Source organism: Heterodontus francisci, chromosome 8 (genome assembly GCF_036365525.1).
Source record: "Heterodontus francisci isolate sHetFra1 chromosome 8, sHetFra1.hap1, whole genome shotgun sequence".
Classification (NCBI taxonomy): Eukaryota; Metazoa; Chordata; class Chondrichthyes; order Heterodontiformes; family Heterodontidae; genus Heterodontus; species Heterodontus francisci.
Genome location: NC_090378.1, coordinates 116,010,164 through 116,033,995, shown reverse-complemented (window position 1 = coordinate 116,033,995; position 23,832 = coordinate 116,010,164). Strand labels below are relative to the sequence as shown.

At 43.0% G+C, this 23,832-nt stretch overlaps 1 protein-coding gene across 1 annotated transcript in view; it reads left to right on the top strand.

The window, feature by feature from the left end:
• LOC137373241 (rab GTPase-activating protein 1-like) overlaps positions 1-23,832 on the top strand; it is a 556,698-nt gene that overhangs the window by 429,772 nt on the left and 103,094 nt on the right. Inside the window, exons 15-16 of the mRNA XM_068038091.1 lie at positions 13,152-13,226; positions 19,027-19,152. Coding sequence (XP_067894192.1) covers positions 13,152-13,226; positions 19,027-19,152 — 201 coding nt within the window. The remainder of the gene's footprint in view (positions 1-13,151; positions 13,227-19,026; positions 19,153-23,832) is intronic.

The following is a 23,832-nucleotide window of genomic DNA, read 5'->3' as shown; positions in this document are numbered from 1 at the left end:
AGTGTAAAGGGCAAGGTGAAGGAAAAATTCAGGAAATGTGCACAAGAGAGCTTCCTTGATCAGTTTTTTTTAATGAAGAAAGAAGCCCTGTTGGATCCAGTTCTGAGGAACAAAGTGGAGCTTGCTTCAGTGGGAGAGCAATTGGGGAACAGTGATCATATCAGGTTTAGAATAGTCATGAAAAAGGACAAGGAACAATCAAGAGTAAAAATACTTAACTGGAGGTGGTTTACCTTCAGTGAGTTGAAAAGGGATCTGACCCATTAGAATCAAAAATTGGTCAGCGAAACAGTAATTGACCAATGGGAGGCCTTCAAAGAGGAGATGTTCAGGTACAGAACAGGCACATTCCCATGAGGGGAAAAGGAAGGGCACCCAAAGCTCGAGCGCTCTGGATGACTAAAGATGTAGAGATTAAAATGAGTCAGAAAAAGGAGGCTTGTGACAGTTGTAAGGTTCATAATACAGTATAGAACCAGATGAATATAGGAAATACAGAACAGATCTGAAAGAGAGAATAAGAGGGCAAAGAGAGAGTATGACATGAGGGAAAAATGCTTTATGCAGCGAGTAGTTACTATCTGGAATGCACTACCTGAGAGTATGGTGGAGGCAGCTTCAATCGTGGCGTTCAAAAGGGAATTGGATAATTATCTGACGAGAAAATATTTGCAGGGCCGAAGGGAAAAGGCGGGGGAGTGGGATGTCAAGGCCTTGGAGAGGGTGGAGAAGAGAGTTACTGGATTGGTTCCAGGCATGGGGGACTTAACCAAATGTATTGACAGGCAGAGCGATCTGGGCGTACAGGTCCACAGGTCACTGAAAGTGGCAACGCAGGTGGATAAGTTAGTCAAGAAGGCATACGGCATGCTTGCCTTCAGCGGTCGGGGCATAGACTATAAAAATTGGCAAGTCATGCTGCAGCTGTACAGAACCTTAGTTAGGCCACACTTGGAATATTGCGTGTAATTCTGGTCGCCACACTACCAGAAGGACATGGAGGCTTTGGAGAGGGTACAGAGGAGGTTTACTAGGATGTTGCCTGGTCTGGAGGGCATTAGCTATGAGGAGAGGTTGGATAAACTTGGATTGTTTTCACTGGAACGACGGAGGTGGAGGGGCGACATGATAGAGGTTTACAAAGCTAAGAGCGGCATGGACAGAGTGGATAGTCAGAAGCTTTTTCCCAGGGTGGAAGAGTCAGTTACTAGGGGACATAGGTTTAAGGTGCGAGGGCAAAGTTTAGAGGGGATGTGCGAGGCAATTTCTTTACACAGCGGGTGGTGAGAGCCTGGAACTTGCTGCCAGGGGAGGTGGTGGAAGCAGGTACGATAGCGATGTTTAAGAGGCATCTTGACAAATACATGAATAGGATGGGAATAGAGGGATACGGACCCCGGAAGTGCAGAAGGTTTTAGTTTAGACAGGCATCAAGATCGGCGCAGGCTTGGAGGGCCGAATGGCCCGTTCCTGTGCTGTACTGTTCTTTGTTCTTTGTCCTTTGTATGGAGAAACTGGCATTGTTCTCCTTCGAACAGAAAAGGTTAAGAGGAGATTTGATAGAGATGTTCAAAATCAGGAAAGGTTTTGATAAATTACCTAAGGAGAAACTGTTTCCAGTGGCAGAAGGGTCGGTAACCAGAGGGGACGGGAAACATTTCTAACACTGCAAGTTGTTGTGACGTGAAATGCACCCTTTATGTCTTTGTTGTTATGAGTTCAATTCAGTCCCTGTAGTCAGTGTTAAATGGTTTGACACTCTGCAAGTTGTCTCCTAATTCTCATTGCAGAAGCTAAACTTTGATTTTAAACTATGAGTTTTCTTATTCAATAACTAATGTCATTTTCTGACAATTCCCTGTATATTCTGTGTAACTTCAATAACTTCCTCTATTTATCTTACACTCTCCTATGCGTGATCTATTTCTGTTACACACTGTCTCTCATCTCGGGAGTTTTTGGTCATTTACCCCACACAAAGAAATTGTTAAAAAGTTACTTTTAATTGAGGTTAATTTTAATTAAAGTGCATTCTCACAAGTTTTTTTTGAACAGAGTGTTTGCTGACACATTGTGTTAGTTTATCTGGATAATTAAAAACATCTCTCACCAATTATGTTGGAAAATCCATTGATCCTTCTACGTGTGAACAGACAGGAGAGCGCGAGAGAGAGAAAAGTACTTTTTGGAAATTGCAGGCTGTCGGGACATTCAGGTTTGAAAACTGTGCAGAGATGAAGAGGTTAAGAAATACTGGAGGATAATTAGAAGCCATCCAGTTTGAGTTGTGTAAGACGGTCCACTAATGTGGGCTTGCTTGGCATATTCTTTACTTTGTATGATTATGCAAGGATAAGTTGCATGAATCGAATTAAGAGTCTGGACCCAATGTTAGTTCTATATGTTCACCTTACTATGAAATAAAGCAGCTCAGTGATTCATATCAGACCTCACCCATCCAATGTTTTTTCAGTCTGTCTTAAGACACTCAGACCATGTCAGACCACTGATGCCACTAAACTCAAGAACTTACTGAGAGCAGACCCATATATGTTTTCCACTCCTATATACTATGGGTGTATGATAAATTAGAACCGAAGAACCATAGAAAAGTTACAGCACCGATGGAGGCCATTCAGCCCATTGTGTCTGCACCGGCTGAAAAAACTAGCAGCCCAATCTAATCCCACCTTCCAGCACCTGGTCCGTAACCTTGCAGGTTACAGCAATTTAGGTGCGGGTCCAGGTACCTTTTAAATGAGTTGAGGGTTTCTGCCTTCACCACCGATCCGGGCAGTGAATTCTAGACACCCATCACCCTCTGAATGAAAAAGTCTTTCCTCATGTCCCCTGTAATCCTTCTACCAATCACCTTAAATCTGTGGCCCTTGGTAATTGACCTCTCTGCTACGGGAAACAGGTCCTTCCTATCTACTCTATCTAGGCCCCTCTTAAGTCACCTCAATTAAGTCACCCCTCAACTTTCTCTGTTCTAAGGAAAACAACCTTCCTCATAGCTGCAATTTCCAAGCCCTGGTAACATTCTTGTAAATAATAATTGTAAATTATTGTAAAATAGTAAATAATTTACATTCTCCCATATAGTATATGTCATACAACCAGTATGCACAGCCCACCCCATCCCCTGTTATTTCTTGAAGTTCTGTTCTTACAGAAATCATAGAATCATACAGCACAGAGAATGCCATTCAGCCCATCATGCCTGTGCCAGCTCTTTGAAAGAACAAGGAAAGTAAGAACAGGAGGAGGCCATTTAGCCCCTTGAGCCTGATCCACCTTTCAGTGAGATCATGGCTGATCTGAGACCTAACTTCATACCTCTTAATACCCCTAACTCCATACCCCTTTGCTCCAAACCCCTTAATACCTTTGGTTAATGAAAGTCTATCAATCTCAGACTTAAAATTAACAATTGATCCAGCATCAATTGCCATTTCTGGCAGTGGAAACTATTTACTCTATCAAAATCCCTCAATATTTGAAACACCTCTATTAAATCTCATCTTAATCTTCTCTGGTGTAAGGAGAATAATCCCAGCTTCTCCAGTCTCTCCACAAAACTGAACTCTTGTCATCCCTGGTATTATTCCAGTAAATCTCTGCACCCTCTCTAAGGCCTTAACATCCTTCCTGAAGGAAAGAAAGGAGGACGGTTGGCAGTATTGATTAAGGAGAATACTACAGTGCTGGAGAAAGAGGATGTCCCAGGGGGCTCAAGGACAGAATCTATTTGAGTTAAGAAACAACAAAGGTGCTATTGCACTACTGAGCATATTCTATAGGCCACCAACTAGTGGGATATATATAGAGGAACAAATTTGCAAAGAAATTATAGAGGTTCAAGAACTAGATGGGGGACTTTAATTATCCTAATATAAACTGAGATAGTAATGTAAAGTGTTAGGGTCTGAAGTTCTGTTAATGGATGATAAATACCTGGTAGTTCAAGATAATAGGATGATCAGGTGTTGGGTGTTAATCAGTTAATTTTATTCAAGTGTGTATATATATATATATATATATATATATATATATATATATATATATATAAAGACAAGCCAGCCAGCACTGGCTGGGGGTGTTGTTTTGGAGAGCAGAAGTAACCTGTGAGACAAGCAATAGAGTTCTACACTAAAGCAGACTTGTCTCAGTATCTTCTTCACAGACAGACTTGGAGATTTCTCTAACATAAAGGACAGAGAGGGAGAAGAGTTTCTGAAGTGCGTTCAGTGAATTTTCTTGATCAATATGTTTCTGGCCCAAAAGGAAGGAGGCATTGCTGGAATAAAAACAAGAAATGCTGGAACCACTCAGCAGGTCTGGCAGCATCTGTGGAAAGAGCAGCAGAGCTAACGTTTCGGGTCAGTGACCCTTCTTTGGAACATTGCTGGATCTGGTTCTAGGGAATGAGTTGGGACAAGTGGATTAAGTGTCAGTCAGGGAACATTTGGGGAACAGTGAACATAGTATTGTAAGATTTAGATTAGCTATGGAAAAGGACAAGGAGCAATCTAGAGTAAAAATGCTTAATTGGAGGGGGACCAATTTCAGTGGAGTGAGAATGGATCTGGCCCAGGTAAATTGGAATGGAAGATTGGTAGGAAAATCTGTAATGAAACAATGGGTTGCCTTTAAAGAGGAGATGGTTTGGGTACAGTCAAGGTGCATTCCCACAAGGGGGAATGATAAGGCAAGCAAAGCCAGAGTTCCCTGGGTGCCGAAAGTGATAAAGAAAAATATGAAGCAGTAAAAAGTGCACCTGCCAGATCTCCGGTTGATAATACAAGTGAGGACCAGGCTGAATAGTGAAAGTTCAGAGGGGAAGTGAAAAAGAGAGTATGAGAAGAGACTAGCAGCTAACATAAAAGGGAATCTAAAAGTCTTCTATAGGCATATAAATGGTAAAGGGAGGGGTGGGGCTGATTGGATACCAAAAAGGGGATTTATGCATGAAGGGAGGCAGCATAGCTGAGGTGATAAATTAGTACTTTGCATTGTCTTTACCAAGGCAGAATATGCTGCCGGAGTCATAGTGAATGAGGAGGTAGTTGAGATACTGGATGGGCTAGAAATTGATAGAGGAGGTATTAGAAAGGTTGTCTGTAATTAATGTTGATAAATCTCCAGGTCTGGATGGGATGTATCTAAGAATGCTGAAGAAAATAAGGGTAGAAATTGTGGAGGTACTGGCCATAATCTTCCAAACCTCCTTAGATATGGTGGTGGTGCCAGAAGACTGGAAAATTGCAAATGCTACACCTCTTGTTCAAAAAAAGGGTATAAGGATAAACCCAACAACTACAGGCCAGTCAGTTTAATCTCAATGGTGGGAATGCTTTTAGAAACGATTATCCTGGACAAAACTAATAGTTACTTGGGCGGGTGTAGATTAATTAAGGAAAGCCAGCATAGATTTGTTAAAGGCAAATCGTGTCTAACTAACATGACTAAGTTTTTTGATGAGGTAACGGAGGGTTGATGAGGGTATTGTGGTTAATGTGGTCTATATGGACTTCCAAAAGGCGTTTGATAAAGTGCCACATAATATGCTTGCCAGCAAAATTGAAGCCCATGGAATAAAAGGGACAGTGACAGCATAGATACGAAATTGGCTGAGTGATGGGAAGCAGAGAATACTGGTGAGTGGTTGTTTTTCAGACTGGAGGAAGGTATACAGTCGGGTTCTCCTAGGGTTGGCACCAGGACCAGTGCTTTTCTTGATATATATTAATGACTTAGACTTGGGTATGCTGGGCACAAGTTCAAAATTTGCAGATAACACAAAACTTGGAAGTATTATGAACTGTGCAAAGAATAGCGATAGTGTTCAAGAGGACGTAGATTGGCTGGTGAAATGGGTGGACATGTAGCAGATGAAATCGACTGCAGAGAAGTGTGAAGTGATACATTTTGGTAGGAAGGACGAGGAGAGGCAATATAAAATAAAGTGTACAATTCTAAAGCGGGTGCAGGATCATAGAGAATGGTATATGTGCACAAATCATGGAAGATGGCAGGGCAGGTTGAGAAAGTGATTAAAAAGGCATTAGAGGATCCTTGGCTTTATAAATAGAGGCATAGAGTACAAAAGCAATCAAGTTGTGATAAACCTTTATAAAATACTGGTTCGACCACAACTGGAGTATTGTGTCCAATTTTGGGCATCGTACTTTAGGAACGATGTGAAGGCTTCAGAGAGGGTGCAGGAAAGATTTATGAGAATGGTTTCAAGGATGAGGGACTTCTGTTATGTGGATTGATTGGAGGAGCTGGGGTTGTTCTCCTTGGAAAAGAGGTTAAGAGGAGATTTAATAGAGGTGTTCACAGTCATGAGCAGTCTAGACAGAGTAAATAGGGAGAAACTGTTCCCATTGGTGGAAGGCTTGAGAACCAGAGGTCACTGATTTAAGGTGATTGGCAAAAGAACCAAAGGTGACATGAGGAAAACTTTTTTAGACAACAAATGGTTAGTATCTGGAATGCATTGCCTGAGAGTGTGGTGCAGATTTAGTTGAGGACTTCTAAAGGAAATTGGATAACCACCTGACGAGAAAAAATTTAGAGGGCTATAGAGAAAGGGTGGGGGAGTGGGGCTAGCTAAATTGCTCTTGCAGAGAGCCAGCACAGACATGACGGGCCCAATGTCCTCCTCCTGTGCTGTAACTATTCTTTGACTCTATAATAAAATGTGGTGCCCAGAATTGGGCACAATATTGCAGCCTGGACCTAACCAGTGATTTATAAAGGTTTCGCATAACTTTTAACAGAAAGGGTTTCTTGCATAAGATGTCTGGCTATCATAATTGAACAGTGCATCGCACTTTTTGCTAAGTGGCAGCTTGATGCGACTGATTGGGATATGCATTCTGACTCAGTAATGCGTGCCTCAACTCTCAAGGGATAAAGCCTTTGCTTGCTAGTATCTCTGAATTGATGAGGGGCCACTATAATTCTGAAGATGCTATGACAGTGCAGTAATGATATATAACCTAGATCAGCCTTTAATGATGTTCGATCTTTGGTAAGGCGTTTCTGCATTACTTACTGATTTCCTCTCCATTTGCACAAAGACACAGACTGAGCAGTTCTATTCAGTATTTCCACAGCAGGGAAGACCCGTCATTCAAAAACTGTGTGTCAAACAGAACATACGAGTTAGGAGCAGGTGTAGGCCCCTCGAGCCTGTTCTGCTATTCAGTAGGTTCATGGCTGAACTGATTACTCCACATTCCTGCCTACTCCCGATAACCTTTCACCCCCTTGCTTATCAAGAATCTATCTACCTCTGTCTTAAACAATCATATGTAGAGTAACAGGGTTGAGGGGCCCTGCACACAATAGCGTGCAAGAAGGTGGCTATTTCCAATATGCTTTTCTGTGCAAATACCTAAAGACAGCCAATGAAGTACTTTTGAACTGTAGTCACTGTTATAATGTAGGAAATATGTCAGCTAATTTGCACACTGCAGGATCCCATAATGCAATAATGACCGGATGTTACCCTGCTAGAGATACAACTAGCCACCCAACTCGGCAGCAACTGTTGAGGAAAGAAAGGAAAAACTTGCATTTATACAGCACTTTTCACAATCTCAGGTTGTTCCAACACACTTTACAGCTAATGAAGTAATTAAAGTGTAGTCATTGTTGTCATGTAGGAAACACGGGCAGCCAATTTGTACACAGCAAGATCGCACAAGCGTAAGTGAGATTTAGAAAAAGATAAAAACAATAAACTCTGGCAATACTCAGTAGGTCTGGCAGCATCTTTGGAGAGAGAAGCAGAGTTAACGTTAAGGGCCACTGACCTGAAACATTAACTCTCCTTCTCTCTCCACAGATGCTTCCAGACCTGCTGAGTATTTCCAGCATTTCATGTTTTTATTTCAGATTTCCAGCATCTGTGGTATTTTGCTTTTATATAAACAAAAAATCTTGTTTTAGTAATGCTGGTTGAGGGCTATATGTTGTTCCGACTCCAAGTGGAGCTCCCCTGCTGATCTTCAAATAGTGGTGTGGGCTCTTTTACTTCCAACTGAGGTGTAGACAAGGGCACAGTTTAAAATCTCATCTGAAAGACAGCACTTCCGACAGGGTAACACTCCTGCAGTACTGCACTGCAGTGTCAGCCTGGATTTACATGGTCAAGAAGGGGCTTGAGCCCACCACCTTCGGACTCAGAGATGAGAGTGCTGCCACTGAGAAAAGGCTGAATCCTTAGTGATTGAAATTGATTACATACAAGCTGTTTGAATGCTGACACAACATTCCCTCATAACCTCCATAACAAGGCCCTGCACAGTGCAGGGTAAGTGGAAGCTGCACAGAAACTCAAAACACAATATCGCCTTATTCCCAGTGTATGGGAACAGTGACACTCTCTTTTCCCCCACCTCTCCATCTCCCACTCCTCTACAACATTGCTTAAAACCCACCTCTCTGACTAAGCTTTTGGTCATCCCTGCTAATATCTTATTTTTTTAGCTTGCCGTCCATTTTTGTCTGATCCATGCTTCTGTGACACACCTTGGGACATTGATTCACATTAAAGTCACATGTAAATGGAAGTTGTCCCAGCAGTTTCCCCCCCGAAAAGATAGACTAACCTGCACATCTATGGAGAGAGAGAAACAGAGTTAACGTTTTAGGTGCCCACAGACGTGAATCCAGGATGCTGTGTTGCCTCCCTGGTGCTAGGATTAAGGAAGTCACTGAACAGTTGCAGAGTACCCTGAGCGGAGAGGGTGAACAGCCAGCAGTCGTGGTCCACATTGGTATGAACAACATAGGCAGAAAGAGAGATGGGGTCCTGCAGTTAGAATTTAGGGAGCCTAGTAGGAAGTGAGCAAGCAGGACCTCAAAAGTAGTAATCTCCAGATTACTTCCAGTGCCATGTGAAAGTGAGTATAGAAATAGCATGATAAAGCAGATGAATGCGTGGCTGGAAAGATAGTGCAAGATTCTTGGGGCATTGGGGGTCTAGCTCTGGGGGAGATGGGACCTGTAAAGGCCAGACAGGTTGCACCTAAATAGAGTCGGGACCAAGTTTCTTGTGAGACGATTTGCTAGTGTTAAATTAAAAGCGAAATACTGCGGATGCTAGAAATCTGAAATAAAAACTTGAAATGCTGGAAACACTCAGCGGGTCTGGCAGCATCTGTGGAGAGAGAAGCAGAGTTAACGTTTCAGGTCAGTGACCCTTCTTCAGATTTGCTAGTGCTGTTGGGGAGGTTTAAGCTAACTTGGCAAGGGTGTGGGAACCAGGAGGTAATATCAGAGAAGAACACCAAGGTGCATACAATACTGTGACAGATAGATAGCAATAGAGTAGGGAATAAATTAGGAGGGGTCAGAGCAAGGGGCAACATAATAAAGTCTGAATCAGTGTTACAGTGCATTTATGTGAATGCTCAGAGTGTGGTAAATAAGATTGGTGAGACACAGACGCAGATTACCATGTGATGTTGTGGATATAACAGAGACCTGGCTTAAAGAAGGGCAGGACTGGGTATTAAATATTCCTGGATACAAGGTGTTCAGGAAAGGTAGAAAATGGGGAGGAGTGGCAGTATTGATTAAGGAGAGCATTGCACTGCTGGAGAGAGAGGATATCTCTGATGAGTCAAGGACAGAATCTATTTGGCTAGAATGAAGGAACAAAAAAGGTGCAATTACATTACTCAGTGTAATCTATAGGCCACCAACTAGTGGGCAAAATGAGGAGGAACAAATTTACAAGGAAATTAGAGGTGCTAGAATTAAAGAATTATAATGGGGGACTTTAATTATCTGAATATAGACTGGGCTACTAGTAGTGCAAAGGGCAGAGAGGGGTAAGAGTTCCTGGAGTAAATTCAGGAAAATGTTTTACAGCAGTATATTTCCAGCCCAACAATAAAGGAGGCATTGGTCATCCTGGTTCTTGGGAATGAAGTGGGTTAAGTGGATCACGTATCAGTAGGAGACCATTTAGGGGACAGTGATCATTGTATCATAAGGTTTAGGTTAACTATGGAAAAGGGCAAAGAACAACCCAGAGTAAGATTAGTCAACTTGGGGAAAGCGAATTTCAGTGGAGTAAGATGAAAGCAAAATGCTGCGGATGCTGGAAATAAAAACAAAGTGCTGAGAATACTCAGCAGGTCTGGCAGCATCTGTGGAGAGAGAAACAGAGTTAACGTTTCAGGTCAGTGACCCTTCATGACAGTGGCAGTCCCTTTGCCTTTGTCCCATGACATCTTTGTCATTTAATCTCTCCGGCCCTCTGCCCTATTACACACCTTCCCTTTTGTTCTCTGCTCCCCCACCCCGCTTCACTTGCTTAAAACCTATTACATTTCTAACCTTTGCCAGTTCTGATGAAAGGTCACTGACCTGAAACGTTAGCTCTGCTTCTCTCTCCACAGATGCTGCCAGACCTACTGAGTATTTCCAAGACTTGCTGTTTTTATTTCAATGGGGTAAGAATGGATCTGGGCCAGATAAATTGGAATCAAATGTTGGCAGGAAAAACGGTACCTGAACAATGGACTGCCTTCAAAGAAGAGATATTTCTGGGACAGTCAAAGTATATTCACAAAAGGGAAAGGTAGGACTAACAAATCCAGAGCTCTCTGGATGTCGAAAAAGATAGATATCAAGATAAAGAAGAAGAAATATGCTTATGATAAATAGTAGCTAGGTAATGCAACGGAGAACTGGAAGGTTCAGAGGGCAAGTGACAAACCAAATCAGAGAAATAGAGAGACTATGGAAAGAGACTGACAGCTAATATAAAACGGAATCCCAAAGTCATCTATAGGCATAGTAAAAAGGTGGTCAAAGGAGAAGTAGGGCCAATTAGGGACCAAAAAGGGGATTTACATATGGAGGCAGGAGAATACTTTACGTCTGTCTTTACCAAGGAAGAAGATGCGACCCAGGTCATGGTGAAAGAGGAGGCAATTAATACATTAGAAGGATTTAAAATTGATAAGGAGGAGATATTGGATAGGCTGTCTGTAAAACTTGATAAGGCACCAGAACCAGATGAGATGTATCCAAGGATACTGAGGGAACGAGAGTGGAAATTGCAGAGCCACAGGTCATAATTTTCCAATCTTCCTTAGACTCGGGGTGGTGACAGAGGACTAGAGAATTGCAAATGTTACACCCTTGTTCAAGAAAGGGAGTAAAGAAAAGCCCAGCAACTACAGGCCAGTCAGTTTAATTTTGGTGGTAGGGAAACTTCTAGAAGCAATAATTTGGGACTAAATTATAGTCACTTGAACAAATGTAGGCTAATTAAAGAAAGCCAGTATGGATTTGCTAAGGGAAGGTCATGTTTAACTAATTTGCTGAGTTTTATGAGGAAGTAACAAGAGAGGGTTGATGAGGGCAATGCTGTTGATGTGGTGTACATGGACTTCCAAAGGCATTTGATACAGTGCCACACAACAGACTGGTGAGTAAAGTTATAGTTCATGGAATAAAAGGGATGATAGCAACATGGATACGAAATTGGCTGAGTGACAGGAAAAAAAGAGTAGTGATTAATGGATGTTTTTCGGACTGGAAGAAGGTTTGTAGTGGATTTCCCCGGGGGGTGGGGGGGGTGCAGTGTTGGGACCCTTGCTTTTCTTGATATATGTTAATGACCTAGACCTTGGTGTACAGGGGACAATTTCAAAATTTGTAGATGACACGAAACTTGGAAACATTGTGAACTGTGAGGTAGATAGTGTGGAACTTCAAAAGGACATAGACAAGTTGGTGAAATGAGTGGACAAGTGGCAGATGATGTTCAATGCAGAGAAATGTGAAGTGATTCATTTTGGTAGGAAGAACATGGAGAGACAATATAAAATAAAGGGTATAATTCTAAAGGGGGTGCAGGAGCAGAGGGGTCTCGGTGTATAAGTGCATAAGTCATTGAAGGTGGCAGGACAGGTTGAAAGTGCGGTTAATAAAGCATACAGTATCCTGGGCTTTATTAATAGGGGCACAAAGTACAAGAGCAAGGAGGTTATGTTGAACTTGTATAAGACACTAGTTCGGCCTCAGCTGGAGTATTGCGTCCAGTTCTGGACACTGCACTTGAGGAAAGATGTGAAGGCATTGGAGAGAGTACAAAAAAGTTTCACAAGAAAGTTCCGGGGATGAGGAACTTTAGTTATGAAGATAAGTTGGAGAAGTTCGAATTGTTTTACTTGAAGAGAAGGCTGAAAGGTGATTTGATAGAAGTATTCAAAATTATGAGGGGTCTGGACCGAGTAGTTAGAGAGAAACTGTTCCCACTCATGAAAGGATCGAGAACGAGAGGGCACAGATTTAAAGTAATGAGTAAGAGAAGCAAAAGTGACATGAGGAAAATCTTCTTTCACGCAGCGAGAGGTTAATGTCTGGAATGCGCTGCCTCGGAGTGTAGTGGAGGCAGGTTCAATTGAAGCATTCAAAAGGGAATTAGATAGTTATATGAAAAGGAAGAATGTGCAGAGCTACAGGGAGAAGGCAGGGGAATGGCACTAAGTGAATTGCTCACTCGGATAGCTGGTGTAGACTCGATGGGTCGAATGGCCTCCTTCCGTGTCTTAATAATTCTGTGATTCTGCCTGTGACCTTTCATTAGAACAGCCCCCAGGTGCATAAAACCCCTGCACAATTATGGACAGATGTGCTGTTAGTGAGCACATGTTAACATATACAGCTTACACCAATAGTGGGCCATCTTTCTCTTTATACAATTCAGAATGAATCATGCACACACACCCCTCAGCTGAAAGTTGTTAATCATTTGGGAGCTTTCCTGTTTAGATCTGTAATGATTGCCTTCTGAAATAAAGTGTTTATTTACACTAAAAACACCGCAGCAGGTAACAAAAATCCAGGTTGACTCTAGATGTTAGAATTGCTGGAGTTTTGGTGATTTTAATTAGTGACCTGGTTAAACAAAGTATCTGAACAGAGGGTGACTGTGTTACCCACTCTTTTAAAAGCCATATGAATCCAGGTTGAAAACATACCATTTCACTAACCTGTAAGCTCATCTTGGGATTTACCAGGTGGGGACACACCTTCGCTAACCATGGGAGCAGTGCTGTGTAGCTTGTGACTGAACCTCAGTTTTCATTGATGTCTTTTCTTCTCCGCAGGCATACTCTGTGCACGATGAGGACATAGGCTATTGCCAGGGTCAGTCTTTCCTTGCTGCTGTTCTTCTGCTACATGTAAGTAGACTGTTCTGTGTGAGAGACGATCATGCTCCAATATGTGACACTTCAGTAAGGATTTCCAACAGTTAGACACAGTGACATCCCTTTTCACATGCCCGGCTGGGTGGTAAGCCAATCAATGAAATCAGTCATATTTATGCTCCTTGCTCACTGGTTTGACCTGTTTGAATCTTTAGGACCTTGAGGTTTGGAAAGGGCCATTGCTGCATTGGTTGGCTGGTCAATCCTGAACGAGAGTGACCAAGACCTGCAGGTTAATTTTCACTGATTTGGGTGGCAAACTGACAGAGCACATCCCTGCCCGCTATCGAAGCTGCTTGAATTTCAGCTGCATTGACGCACAGTTTACTGCCCAAGCCACAAAGGTGAAATTAGCCCCAGCAATATTGAACATTGTAAGTGCCTATATTGCCTATGACGGATTGAGCACCCCTGTGTACAGCATGAGCAGCATTGTTGGTGCTTGTACATAGGCAGAAGATTGCAACACTGTACAGGACCCTCACAGGACATGAGATCAGCTAACTGTGGGAGTAGATCTACTGCCTCAGCGACCCATTGGATTGTCATTACAGTCACCTTGGGAGGTGGTCAAGAAGTTGTCGCATCACATGGCACCCCACCAACAGGAGCAATCCATCTTGAGCACAGCTCTTCCTGTGGCTCTTATGTGACCACAGCTCTGAGTTTGTGTGCTCCAACTCCTTCCAGGGTGCCACTTTGGGTTTGGCCCACTGTCCTTCATTAATCCCTTAAGAATGTTACGGAAACCGTTCTAGAGTGTATGTCAGCCCTTGCTTTATTAGAATAACCAGAGTGTGGAAGTGAAGCACAGTATTCTCTGTGAAGAAAGCAAAGAGAAAGAAAGAACTTTGATTTCTGTAGTGCCTTTCATGAACTCTGGATGTCCCAAAGAAGTTTTACAGCCAATTAAGTGGTTTTGAAGTATAGTTGCTGTTGTTACTTCGTGGTGGTCAGTTTGCACACAATAAACTCCCACAAAGAACAATATGATGATGACCAGATCATCTGTTTTATGATGTTGGTTGAGGGATAAATATTATTTGGGACACCAGGGAGAACTCCCCTGCTGTTCTTTGAAAAATGCCAAGTGATCTTTTATATCCACCTGAGAGGGCAGACATTGTTTCTGTTTAATGTTTTGACTGAAGGACGGCACGTCCAACAGTGCAGCGCTCACTTAATACTGTGCTGGGAGTGTCACCCTAGATTATGAGCTCACGTTTCTGGTCTGGGACTGGAACCCATCACCTCTGACTCAGATGTGAAAGTGCTACCCACTGAGACACAGCTGACACGAGTACCTCGTGCAATTTAATTCTAGAGCTTTACATGCCCAGTTGCAGCAACCCCTTGCACATCAGCCATGTCACTGTGCAAATCGGTGCAAATTCAGATCTTGTCTGCCTTTGTCCACATCCTTGTGATGCAGCAGAACTCTTTTCCTGAAGATAGGAGGTTGATTTTCACCTCTTCCTTGACCAGTGTCTCCAGCTTTGCCTCTGAGCATTGAAAGCTGACCAGCAAGCACTGACAGTGCAACCATGTGGAGATGGTAATGCTGTGAATTGAGGCTACTGTAGGTGTCTCTGTATTAGTACTGCTAACGGTGGTTGACGGTGTGGTCTTGCCTTTGGAATCCCCAGTCGCACTCTCTGACCTGGAGAACTAGCAAGTGAATTGGACAATCACAGTCACTTTATTTTTAACCATCCTTTCAGGTTGAATCTTGTATTTGGTTGCCACAGTGCCCTGGTATGTATGGAGTATACTTGCACTACCTTGGTGTGCACGTGCACTGCCTTAGCATGGATGTATGCTGTCCAGAGTGGGCGTGCACTATCCGGTATTGACCTACACACTATTTTGTACAGCACCGTCTGGTGTATATGGGCATCATCCAGTGTGGATGGTCACTGCCCGGTGTATACATGCACTACCTGCATGTACCTGTACTGGCCGGTGTGTACGCACCCTGGCTGGTTTATGCGTACACTGTCTGGTGTCTATATACACTCCCCTGTGTGGTACTGAGATACGTAGATTAAGTAAGTCCCAGACTGGATCAGATGTGCTGAGTTAGCTCCTGATCAGTATCTGTGAGCCCTATTGGAAAGTGTAGGTAGGGGCTGTAAGTTTCAACTTTATGCTGTCTGTCAAGTTGGTTGCTGGCGTTCAATATCAACGTACGCGTAGAGAACTATTTCCGGCTGAATGTGCCAGAGGTCTTCCAGTGCTTGTGGAACTGCGTTTTGTATTGCCATTGGAAGATGAGAAAGCTAGAAGAAAGTAGCTTGTAGTTAGTGTGTTACATACTAACTCGGCTGCCACTCCCAACGCAGTACTGAGGAAGTGCCTGCACTGCCAGAGGTGATGTCTTTCGGCTGAGACATTAAAGTGGGACCCTGTCTGCCCTCTCGGGCGGATGTAAAAAGATCCCATGGCACTATTTCAAGGAAGAGCAGGGGAGTTCTCCCCGGTGTCCTGGCCAATATTTATCCCTCAATCAACATCAGTAAAACTGACAAAAACAATGTCATGATCTGATTGTTGTTTGTGGGAAATACTGTGCACAAATTGTCTCTTGCGCTTCCTGCATTACAACAGTGACTTCATTTCAACAATACTTGATTGGCTGTAAAGCACTTCGAGACATCCTGAGGTTGTGAAAGGAGTCATAGAAATGCAAGAAATGCAAGCCTTTGTTTAAAGTGGTTCATTGTAATAGGTTTTACCCAGATGCTCTTTCTGGTCCACACGTATTCAAAGCCACAACAGATACTCATTTTGGAATGAATTTCTGTTTGATTGGGGCCTTCGATGTGTTAAGTGAAATACAGTGACAAGAGGATTGAGGGTCACCTTTACTGCACTCTGTGATACAAAATTGCATTTGTGCAAAGTAATTGGGTCAATTATTGACAGCTGCTCTACTCTGGTCAGATAGCAGAGTGCCACTATTTGATTTAATTCTTCATCCTTATCCCCACATGCTTCAGTTAATAACATTCAGATTCATTTCAGCTGGTCCTGTGATGATACAAAATCCAAGATATTCTGACAGCAGCTCATTAAAGCTGATCCCCAGCCACCCAAGCAGTCAGAAGCATATTACTAGACACTTGTGATACTAATTGTAATCTCCCTTGCCCTTCTGATCTTAATTCTATGTAGTCTTTCATGCACCCAAATTCAAACAGACAGCTGGGGAGGAAGGGCCTTGGGAGAACTAGTTATCAAGGGTTTCAGCTGCATCACGCTTGTCAAAGAAATTGGAATCAAAAGTTATAATTTTCTCAGATCAATGCAAGTGTTGTCAAAAGAAACAGACACATACCTGTCTCCCATTATTCTGGGCCTTCTATGTTATGCTGAGCTTGCTTGACTGTACTGGACACACTCCACTATTCTGACCGCACTCAATATACTGACCTCACTCCCCTAATACAGAGTGCGCTCCCTTTACACTGACCATGCTCCCCTATAGTGACCTCGCTCACCTATACTGACAACGCTCTCCTATAGTTACAGCGTTCCCCTACACTGACCGAGGCCCCTATACTGACCGAAATCCTCTATACCAATTGTGTTCCCCTATACAGGCTGCACTCCCCTATACCGACCGGGCTCCCTTTATACTGAGCATACTCCCCTATAGTGACTGTGCTCACCTATACTGACAATGCTCTCCTATAGTTATCGCACTCCCCTACACTGACGGCGCTCCCCTATACTGATTGGCATCCCCAATACTGACTGTGCTCCCCTACAGACCGGATGTAGGGTGTTTTTCAATGGAGCTTATTTTTGTTGAACATTTTGAATTGTTTCATTAAAGCTTTCCCACTGTTCATTTACTGCCATACCTTTTAGTCTATTTACCCAATTTACCTTAGCCAGTTCTCTCCTCATACTAACAGTTCTCTGTTTAAGTTTAAGATTCTTTTTTGTGATTGGGGTATGTCACTTTTAAACTTAACATGGAATTCAGTGGTATTATTACCACTGTTTCCCAGTGAATCTTTTACTGTGACAATACTAATTAACCTTGCCTCATTACAGAATACTAGATCTCAGATAGCTTTATCCCTAGTCAGTTCCACAACACATTGCACCAAGAATCTGACCCGGAAACATTCTACAAGCTCATCTTGTAGACCACCCTTGCAAATTTCATTGTTCCAGTCTATATGAAGATTAAAGTCCCCCACAATTATTACATTGCCTTTTACAAGCTCCAATAATTTTTTGTTTAATGCTCTGTTCAGTGGTATAACTACAGTTAGGGGGCCTATAAACTACTCCCACCAGTGTTTTCTGATTCTTGCTGTCCCTTATTTTCACCCATACTGATTCTACGATGATCTTCTAAGGCCAGATCCTTTCTCACTAATGCTCTATGTCATCCTTTACTATGGGCTAGCCCTCCTCCTTTGCCGTTATGTTTGTCTTTCCGAAATATTGTGTACCCTGGAATATTTATTTCCCAACCTTGACCACCTTGTAACAATGTCTCTTTAATGGCGATTAGATATAAATCATTTACCTCTATTAGTGCCACTCGTTCATCTATCTTATTGCAGATGCTTTGTGCCTCAAATAAAGAATCTGTAATTTCATTTATTTTTTACTTCTGTTCCCTGCAATGACCTTATTCTCTCATGTACATTTTTTGTTAAACTCTCTGTCCCTTCCTGTCTCATTCTGCTTATCTTTACCCACAGTGCTATTCTATTCCGGTGCTTCGACCTTTCTCTTTGGATTTCTAAATCTCACCTCTCCCGAACCCTCCCGCAACTCTGTTAGTTCACAACCTCTAGCCTTATGTGTTGGCGCACTCTTAAATCTGTCCCTTCCTGCCACACTCTGATTATCATTATTGCTTTCTTGCCTTCTCCTCTCTCTTTAAATTATCACATGTTCCCTCACTTAATCCCTCGGCCCCCACTATTTAGTTTAAAGCTCTCCCTACCGCTCTAGTTATGCGACTCACCAGAAAACTGGTTCTGGCAGGGCTCACGTGAAGCCCATCCCAGAAGTACAGCTCCCACTTTCCCCAATACTAGTGCCAGAGCCCCATGAATTGAAAACCATTTCTCCCACACCAATCTTTGAGCTCATCTTATTTACCTTACACCAATTTGCTCGTGGCTCCGGTAGTCATCCAGAGATTATTACCTTTGAGGTTCTGCTTTTTAATTTAGCCCCTAGCTGCTCATACTCTCTATGCAGAATCTCTTTCCTAGTCCTATCTATGTCATTAGTACCTACATGGACCACGATAATTGGATTCTCCCACTCCCACTGCAAGTTCCATTCCAGCCCCAAGCAGACAACCCAAATCCTTGCACCAGGCAAGCAACGCAGCCTTCACTTGCACTTGGCCACAGAGAACTGTGTCTAGCCCCTGACTGTACTGTCTCCTGCTACCACTATATTCCTATTTATTCCCCTGCTTGAATGGCTTCCGGTACCATGGTCAGTTTGCTCATCCACCTTGCAACCCTTGCTCTCATTCATACTGCCTTCTGGAACAAAATGCCCAAGTAACCTTCCCCCTCCCTGATGCATTCCAGTGTCTGCAGCTCAGCCTCCAGCTCGATTTTATGCTCAAGTATCCAGAGTGAAACTGGAACCCACGACCTTCTGACTCCGCAGAGAGTGCTACCTCTGAGCCATGGCTGTGATTATCAAGCATGTCAGTCTGTACTGCCGAAAGGGTTCTGTGGGTAATGCAGGGGTTCCTGACATGTGATTGAATATCTTTTCACAGATGCCAGAGGAGCAGGCATTCTGTGTCTTGGTGAAGATCATGTACGATTATGGTCTTCGAGAGCTTTACAAGAATAACTTTGAGGATCTGCATTGCAAATTTTACCAGCTAGAGAGGCTAATCCAGGTAAGCACCATGTATTCTTACTACCAAAATGTATCCCTTCACGCTTATCTATATGGAAGTCCATTTGCTGATTCCATGGCCATCCTGCAAGTTTATTAATGTCTTCTTGTATTTTATAGCAGTCGTCCTCAGTACTGTTGCATTTAGATGTAGGTTTTTCATTCGAATTGATATCGAGGATGAGTTGGTTTTCTGTGCAGTGACATGTGGACAGATTTTCAAACTTGCCACTTGAATGTGGAGCTCGTGCTGCAGATCGCATGCCTGTTTTAGAAACCGCCTGAATGGACCAAAGTGCTTTACAACCAATTTAATACTTTTGAAATGCAGTAAATGTGGTAATGTTTGTCCTGGTATCAGTTGAGGGATAAATATTGGACTGAATTCTGTAGAGAAATCTCCTGCCCTTCTTCGAAATAGTGCTGCCTGAGAGAGCAGAGAGTGCCTTGTTTTAATGTTCCTTCTGAAAGATGGCACGTCCAGTAGTGCAGTATCCCTCAGTACTGCATTATGGGTTCAAGTCTTTGGAGTGAGGCTTCTGACTCAGAAGCAAGAGCCACAGCTGTCACCACTTCTAAGATTCTTAATCAGGAACCAGGGCAGGGGTTGGCAACGTGTCCTTATGTGGACACCAGTGTCCATTGTGACGGAAACCACACCTGCCAAAATGAGACATATTAATTTCATCATATGGAGCATTATTATTTGAACATTTATTGGACATTGAAATGTCTTGTTTAAAAAGACCACAGAACAGTGGCTAAAAACATAGCTGCACATTTGCATTCTAAAGGACAGTTGTGTGGAGAGACAATGGGAGCAGTCCGTGATCCAATTAGCCAGATGGGTTTTGTCAATAGTGATGATCAAGAGACATTGAGGGTCATTGAATGTGTAAGAGCCAGCATTCCACCCCCCACTGAGTGTGTCTGGTAAGCTGTGAGGAATTCACAAACCTCGCAGCCGACGCTGTCTCAAGAAAAAAGCTAGTCACATGACTAACCTGCTGGCCAACTTGGAGTTAATTGAATTGTGCTCACAGAACATTTTTTGGAAGGGACTACAATTGAGCTTCAAGAAGAGAGCACTCCCTCTCTCTCTCACGCAAAGTTCCAGGGACCCATGGAAGTAACTCAAACGTCAAGACAGAAGGCTCCTGCAGCCTTCTGGTACTAGCTAAACAGGTTTGAAAGTGTGCAGTGGGCCCCAATGAGAACTGCAATACTTAACTTCAATCAAAGTTACATCCAACCCAGAACCAGTAACTGAAATACATCAATTACTTAAAACTTTTCTCATTAATTTTTTCTCTTCTTCTATCTCTATTTGTGTGTGTGTTTATTGCGTAAGCATGCTAGCATGGTCACGTTGCATGTATTTTTAAAGTTTATTTATTTAGAGATACAACACTGAAACAGGCCCTTTGGCCCATGGAGTCTGTGCCGACCAACAACCACCCATTTATACTAATCCTACATTGACCCCATATTCTCTACCACATCCCCACCATTCTCCTACCACCTACCTACTCTCGGGGCAGTTTACAATGGCCAATTTACCTATCAACCTGCAAGTCTTTGGCTGTGGGAGGAAACCAGAGCACCCGGCGGTCACAGGGAGAACTTGCAAACTCCGCGCAGGCAGTATCCAGAACTGAACCCGGGTCGCTGGAGCTGTGAGGCTGTGGTGCTAACCACTGCGCCACTGTAGCTTTAGTAGCTTTAACTGAGTTAGAGTTGGAAGGTTAATAAACTTACACATTTCTTGTTTAAATCTGAGAAAACCTGTCTGGTTGATTTCTTTGCAATTACAATTAGAGAGCAGTGATCAAGGACTCACTGAGTGGAAGCTAAACACCCGGTGTTTTTAAAAATGAAACCCTGTTATGGACAAACCAGTGTTACGACCAGGTAAGAAAAGCGTCTCGGGGTCCCTCTCAGCCTTCACCTGGTCTTACCATAACAAGGTTTTATTTTTAAACACACTGTGTTTTGAGCTCCCCCTGGGTGAATCCTTGTTCACTGCTTTCCAAATATAAGGTAAGAAAATGAGCACAAACAGGCTTTCTTAGGTTTAAAGAAGAAAGGTGAAATTTATTAAACTTTAACTCTAATTCGGTTAATGCCTACGGATACGCGGCGCGCCCACACTAGCATGCATACTTGATACACACATGCAGATGGGGCCAGAAAAGAGCAGGAAAAAAAAATGTGGAAAGGTTTGAGGCAATATCTGAAGAGTTGTTACAGTTCTCCGAGCTCACTGTAGAGTTCTTGCTTTTCCTTGGGGCCCAGTATTCTTCTTAAATCTTGTTCACTGCAGGAGACTTTTCTCTCTTGGGGTTCATATGTCTTCAATGGATTTCGAAGCTGGTGAGAAAGAGATGGGCACAGACAAGAGGTGAGGAGGTCTGCTTCAGTCCAGGAACCAAGAGCTTTCTGTCTTCACACACTGTTTCTCCAATTTAAAACTCTCAGTTCAAAACTCTGCAACAGCCAGTTAGTCATGTCACTAAACTGGTCTGACCATATTTCTTCTGTGTATTGGGAGAAGGGACTGGTTCATTTGTTCCAACATTGTCTGCTAGTGTGCAAAAATGTCTTTCCTCCTAGGGGCCTGGCAATTCCTTGTAACCAGCCCTCTTTTCTTCCCAGCAACAGTTTGAAGTTTAGTGTCCATGTGGCAAAATTAATGTGCCTCATTCTTGGCAGGTGGGGGCCTGCATGACACCAGGAAAAGGCTGAGAGGGCTCCCTAGACCCCTGCCTCACCTGGTCGTAGCACCGTGGTAAAAATTTTGAAGTCTGTGACTGGAAAATTCAGGGATGAGAAATTTCCCATTGGCTTCTTCTTCCAGATCAGCCTGACTTTTGAAAAAAAAATCACAGCTGTCAGCTTCACAACTGACAGGTGGTTAGAACAGAGACTGTGTTTCCGAACCTCGGACAAGTTTGCAGTTTTCCGGTGGGTTCCGATTGTCAGGTGGGGGGGGGGGGCAGAGAGAGAGGGTGCAGAGAGAGCGGGGGCAAGAGAGAGAGAGAGAGGGAAGAGAGAGATATAGAGGGAGACAGACAGACATAGGGAGAGTGAGGTGGGCGAGAGAGCAATCAAGATCACTCCTGACAGATGGTCGTCTTTCCGCAATGTTCCGCATCGCTACAAGTGTGCAGGCAAACACTGACGACTTGTGCAAGCAAAAGAATGCCAGGTATCTCACTAAATCAGTATTCAACATAGTGACCAGAAAATAAGTCAATAGATTTGTTTTCTCATTTAAAGCTTCTTCACAAAAATGCCCCTTTGTTGCTGTTTTGATTAATAGTAAGATACATTTTTAATGCCTTCATCTTTCTAAAATTGTCTCATCCGCCCCTTATGTTAAGACAAAAATTGTAATGTTGCCACCCCCTCTCCCGCCTGCACAATAAGGTTGGACACCCCTGCTTCAAGTCTTTAACCTTGTATTTTAAAATAACCTAGCAGCTTGGTTATTCTAAAACACAAGTTGAAAGGCTTGTGTTAATGTAAACTCATTTTAAAATGGCAAAAGTCACTTACGGAATATCTCAATTTCTACATCTGACATACAAACATATGAATTAGGAGCAGGAGTAGGCCACTCGACTCTACGAGCCTGCTCTGCCATTCAGTAAGCTAATGGAGGAACTGATTACTCCACATTTCCACCTACCCCCGATAACCTTCCACCCCCTTGCTTATCAAGAATCTATCTACCTCTGCCTTAAAAATATTCAAAGACTCTGCTTCCACTGCCTTTTGAGGAAGAGAATTCCAAAGACTCACGACCCTCTGAGAGAAAAAAATTCTCCTCATCTCTGCCTTAATTAGGAGACCCCTTATTTTTAAACAGTGACCCCTAGTTCTAGATTCTCCCACAAAGGGAAACATCCTTTCCACAGCCATCCTGTCAAGACCCCTCAGAATCTTATATGTTTCAATCAAGTTGCGTCTTACTCTTCTAAATTCCAGCTGATACAAACCTAGCCTGTCCAATCTTTCCTCATAAGAGAGCCCGCCCATTCCAAGTATTACTCCAGGAAACCTTCTCTGTACTGCGTCCAGCGCATTTACGTCCTTCCTTAAATAAGGAGATCAGTACTGTACACAGTACTCCAGATGTAGTCTCACCAATGCCCTGTATAGCTGAAGCATAACCTCCATACTTTTGTATTTAATTCCCCTCACGATAAACGATAACATTCTATTAGCTTTCCTAATTACGTTCTGTACCTGTACCTTTTGCAATTCATGCACTAGGACACCCAGATCCCTCTGCATCTCAGAGCTCTGCAATCTCTCACCAGTTAGATAATATGCTTCTTTTTTATTTTTCCTGCCAAAGTGGACAATTCTCACACTTTCCCACATTATACTCCATTTGCCACTCGCTTAGCCTATCTATATCCCCTTGTAGCCCCCTTATGTCCTCTTCACAAGTTACTTTCTTACCTATCTTTGTGTCATCAGCAAATTTAGCAACCATACCTTTGGTCCCTTCATCTAAGTCATTCATATAAATTGTAAAAAGTTGAGGCCCGAGCACAGATCCCCGTGGCACACCACTTGTAACATCTTGCCAACCAGAAAATGACCATTTATGCCTACCCTCTGTTTCCTGTTAGCTAACCAATCTTCTATCCATGCCAATATGTTACCCCTA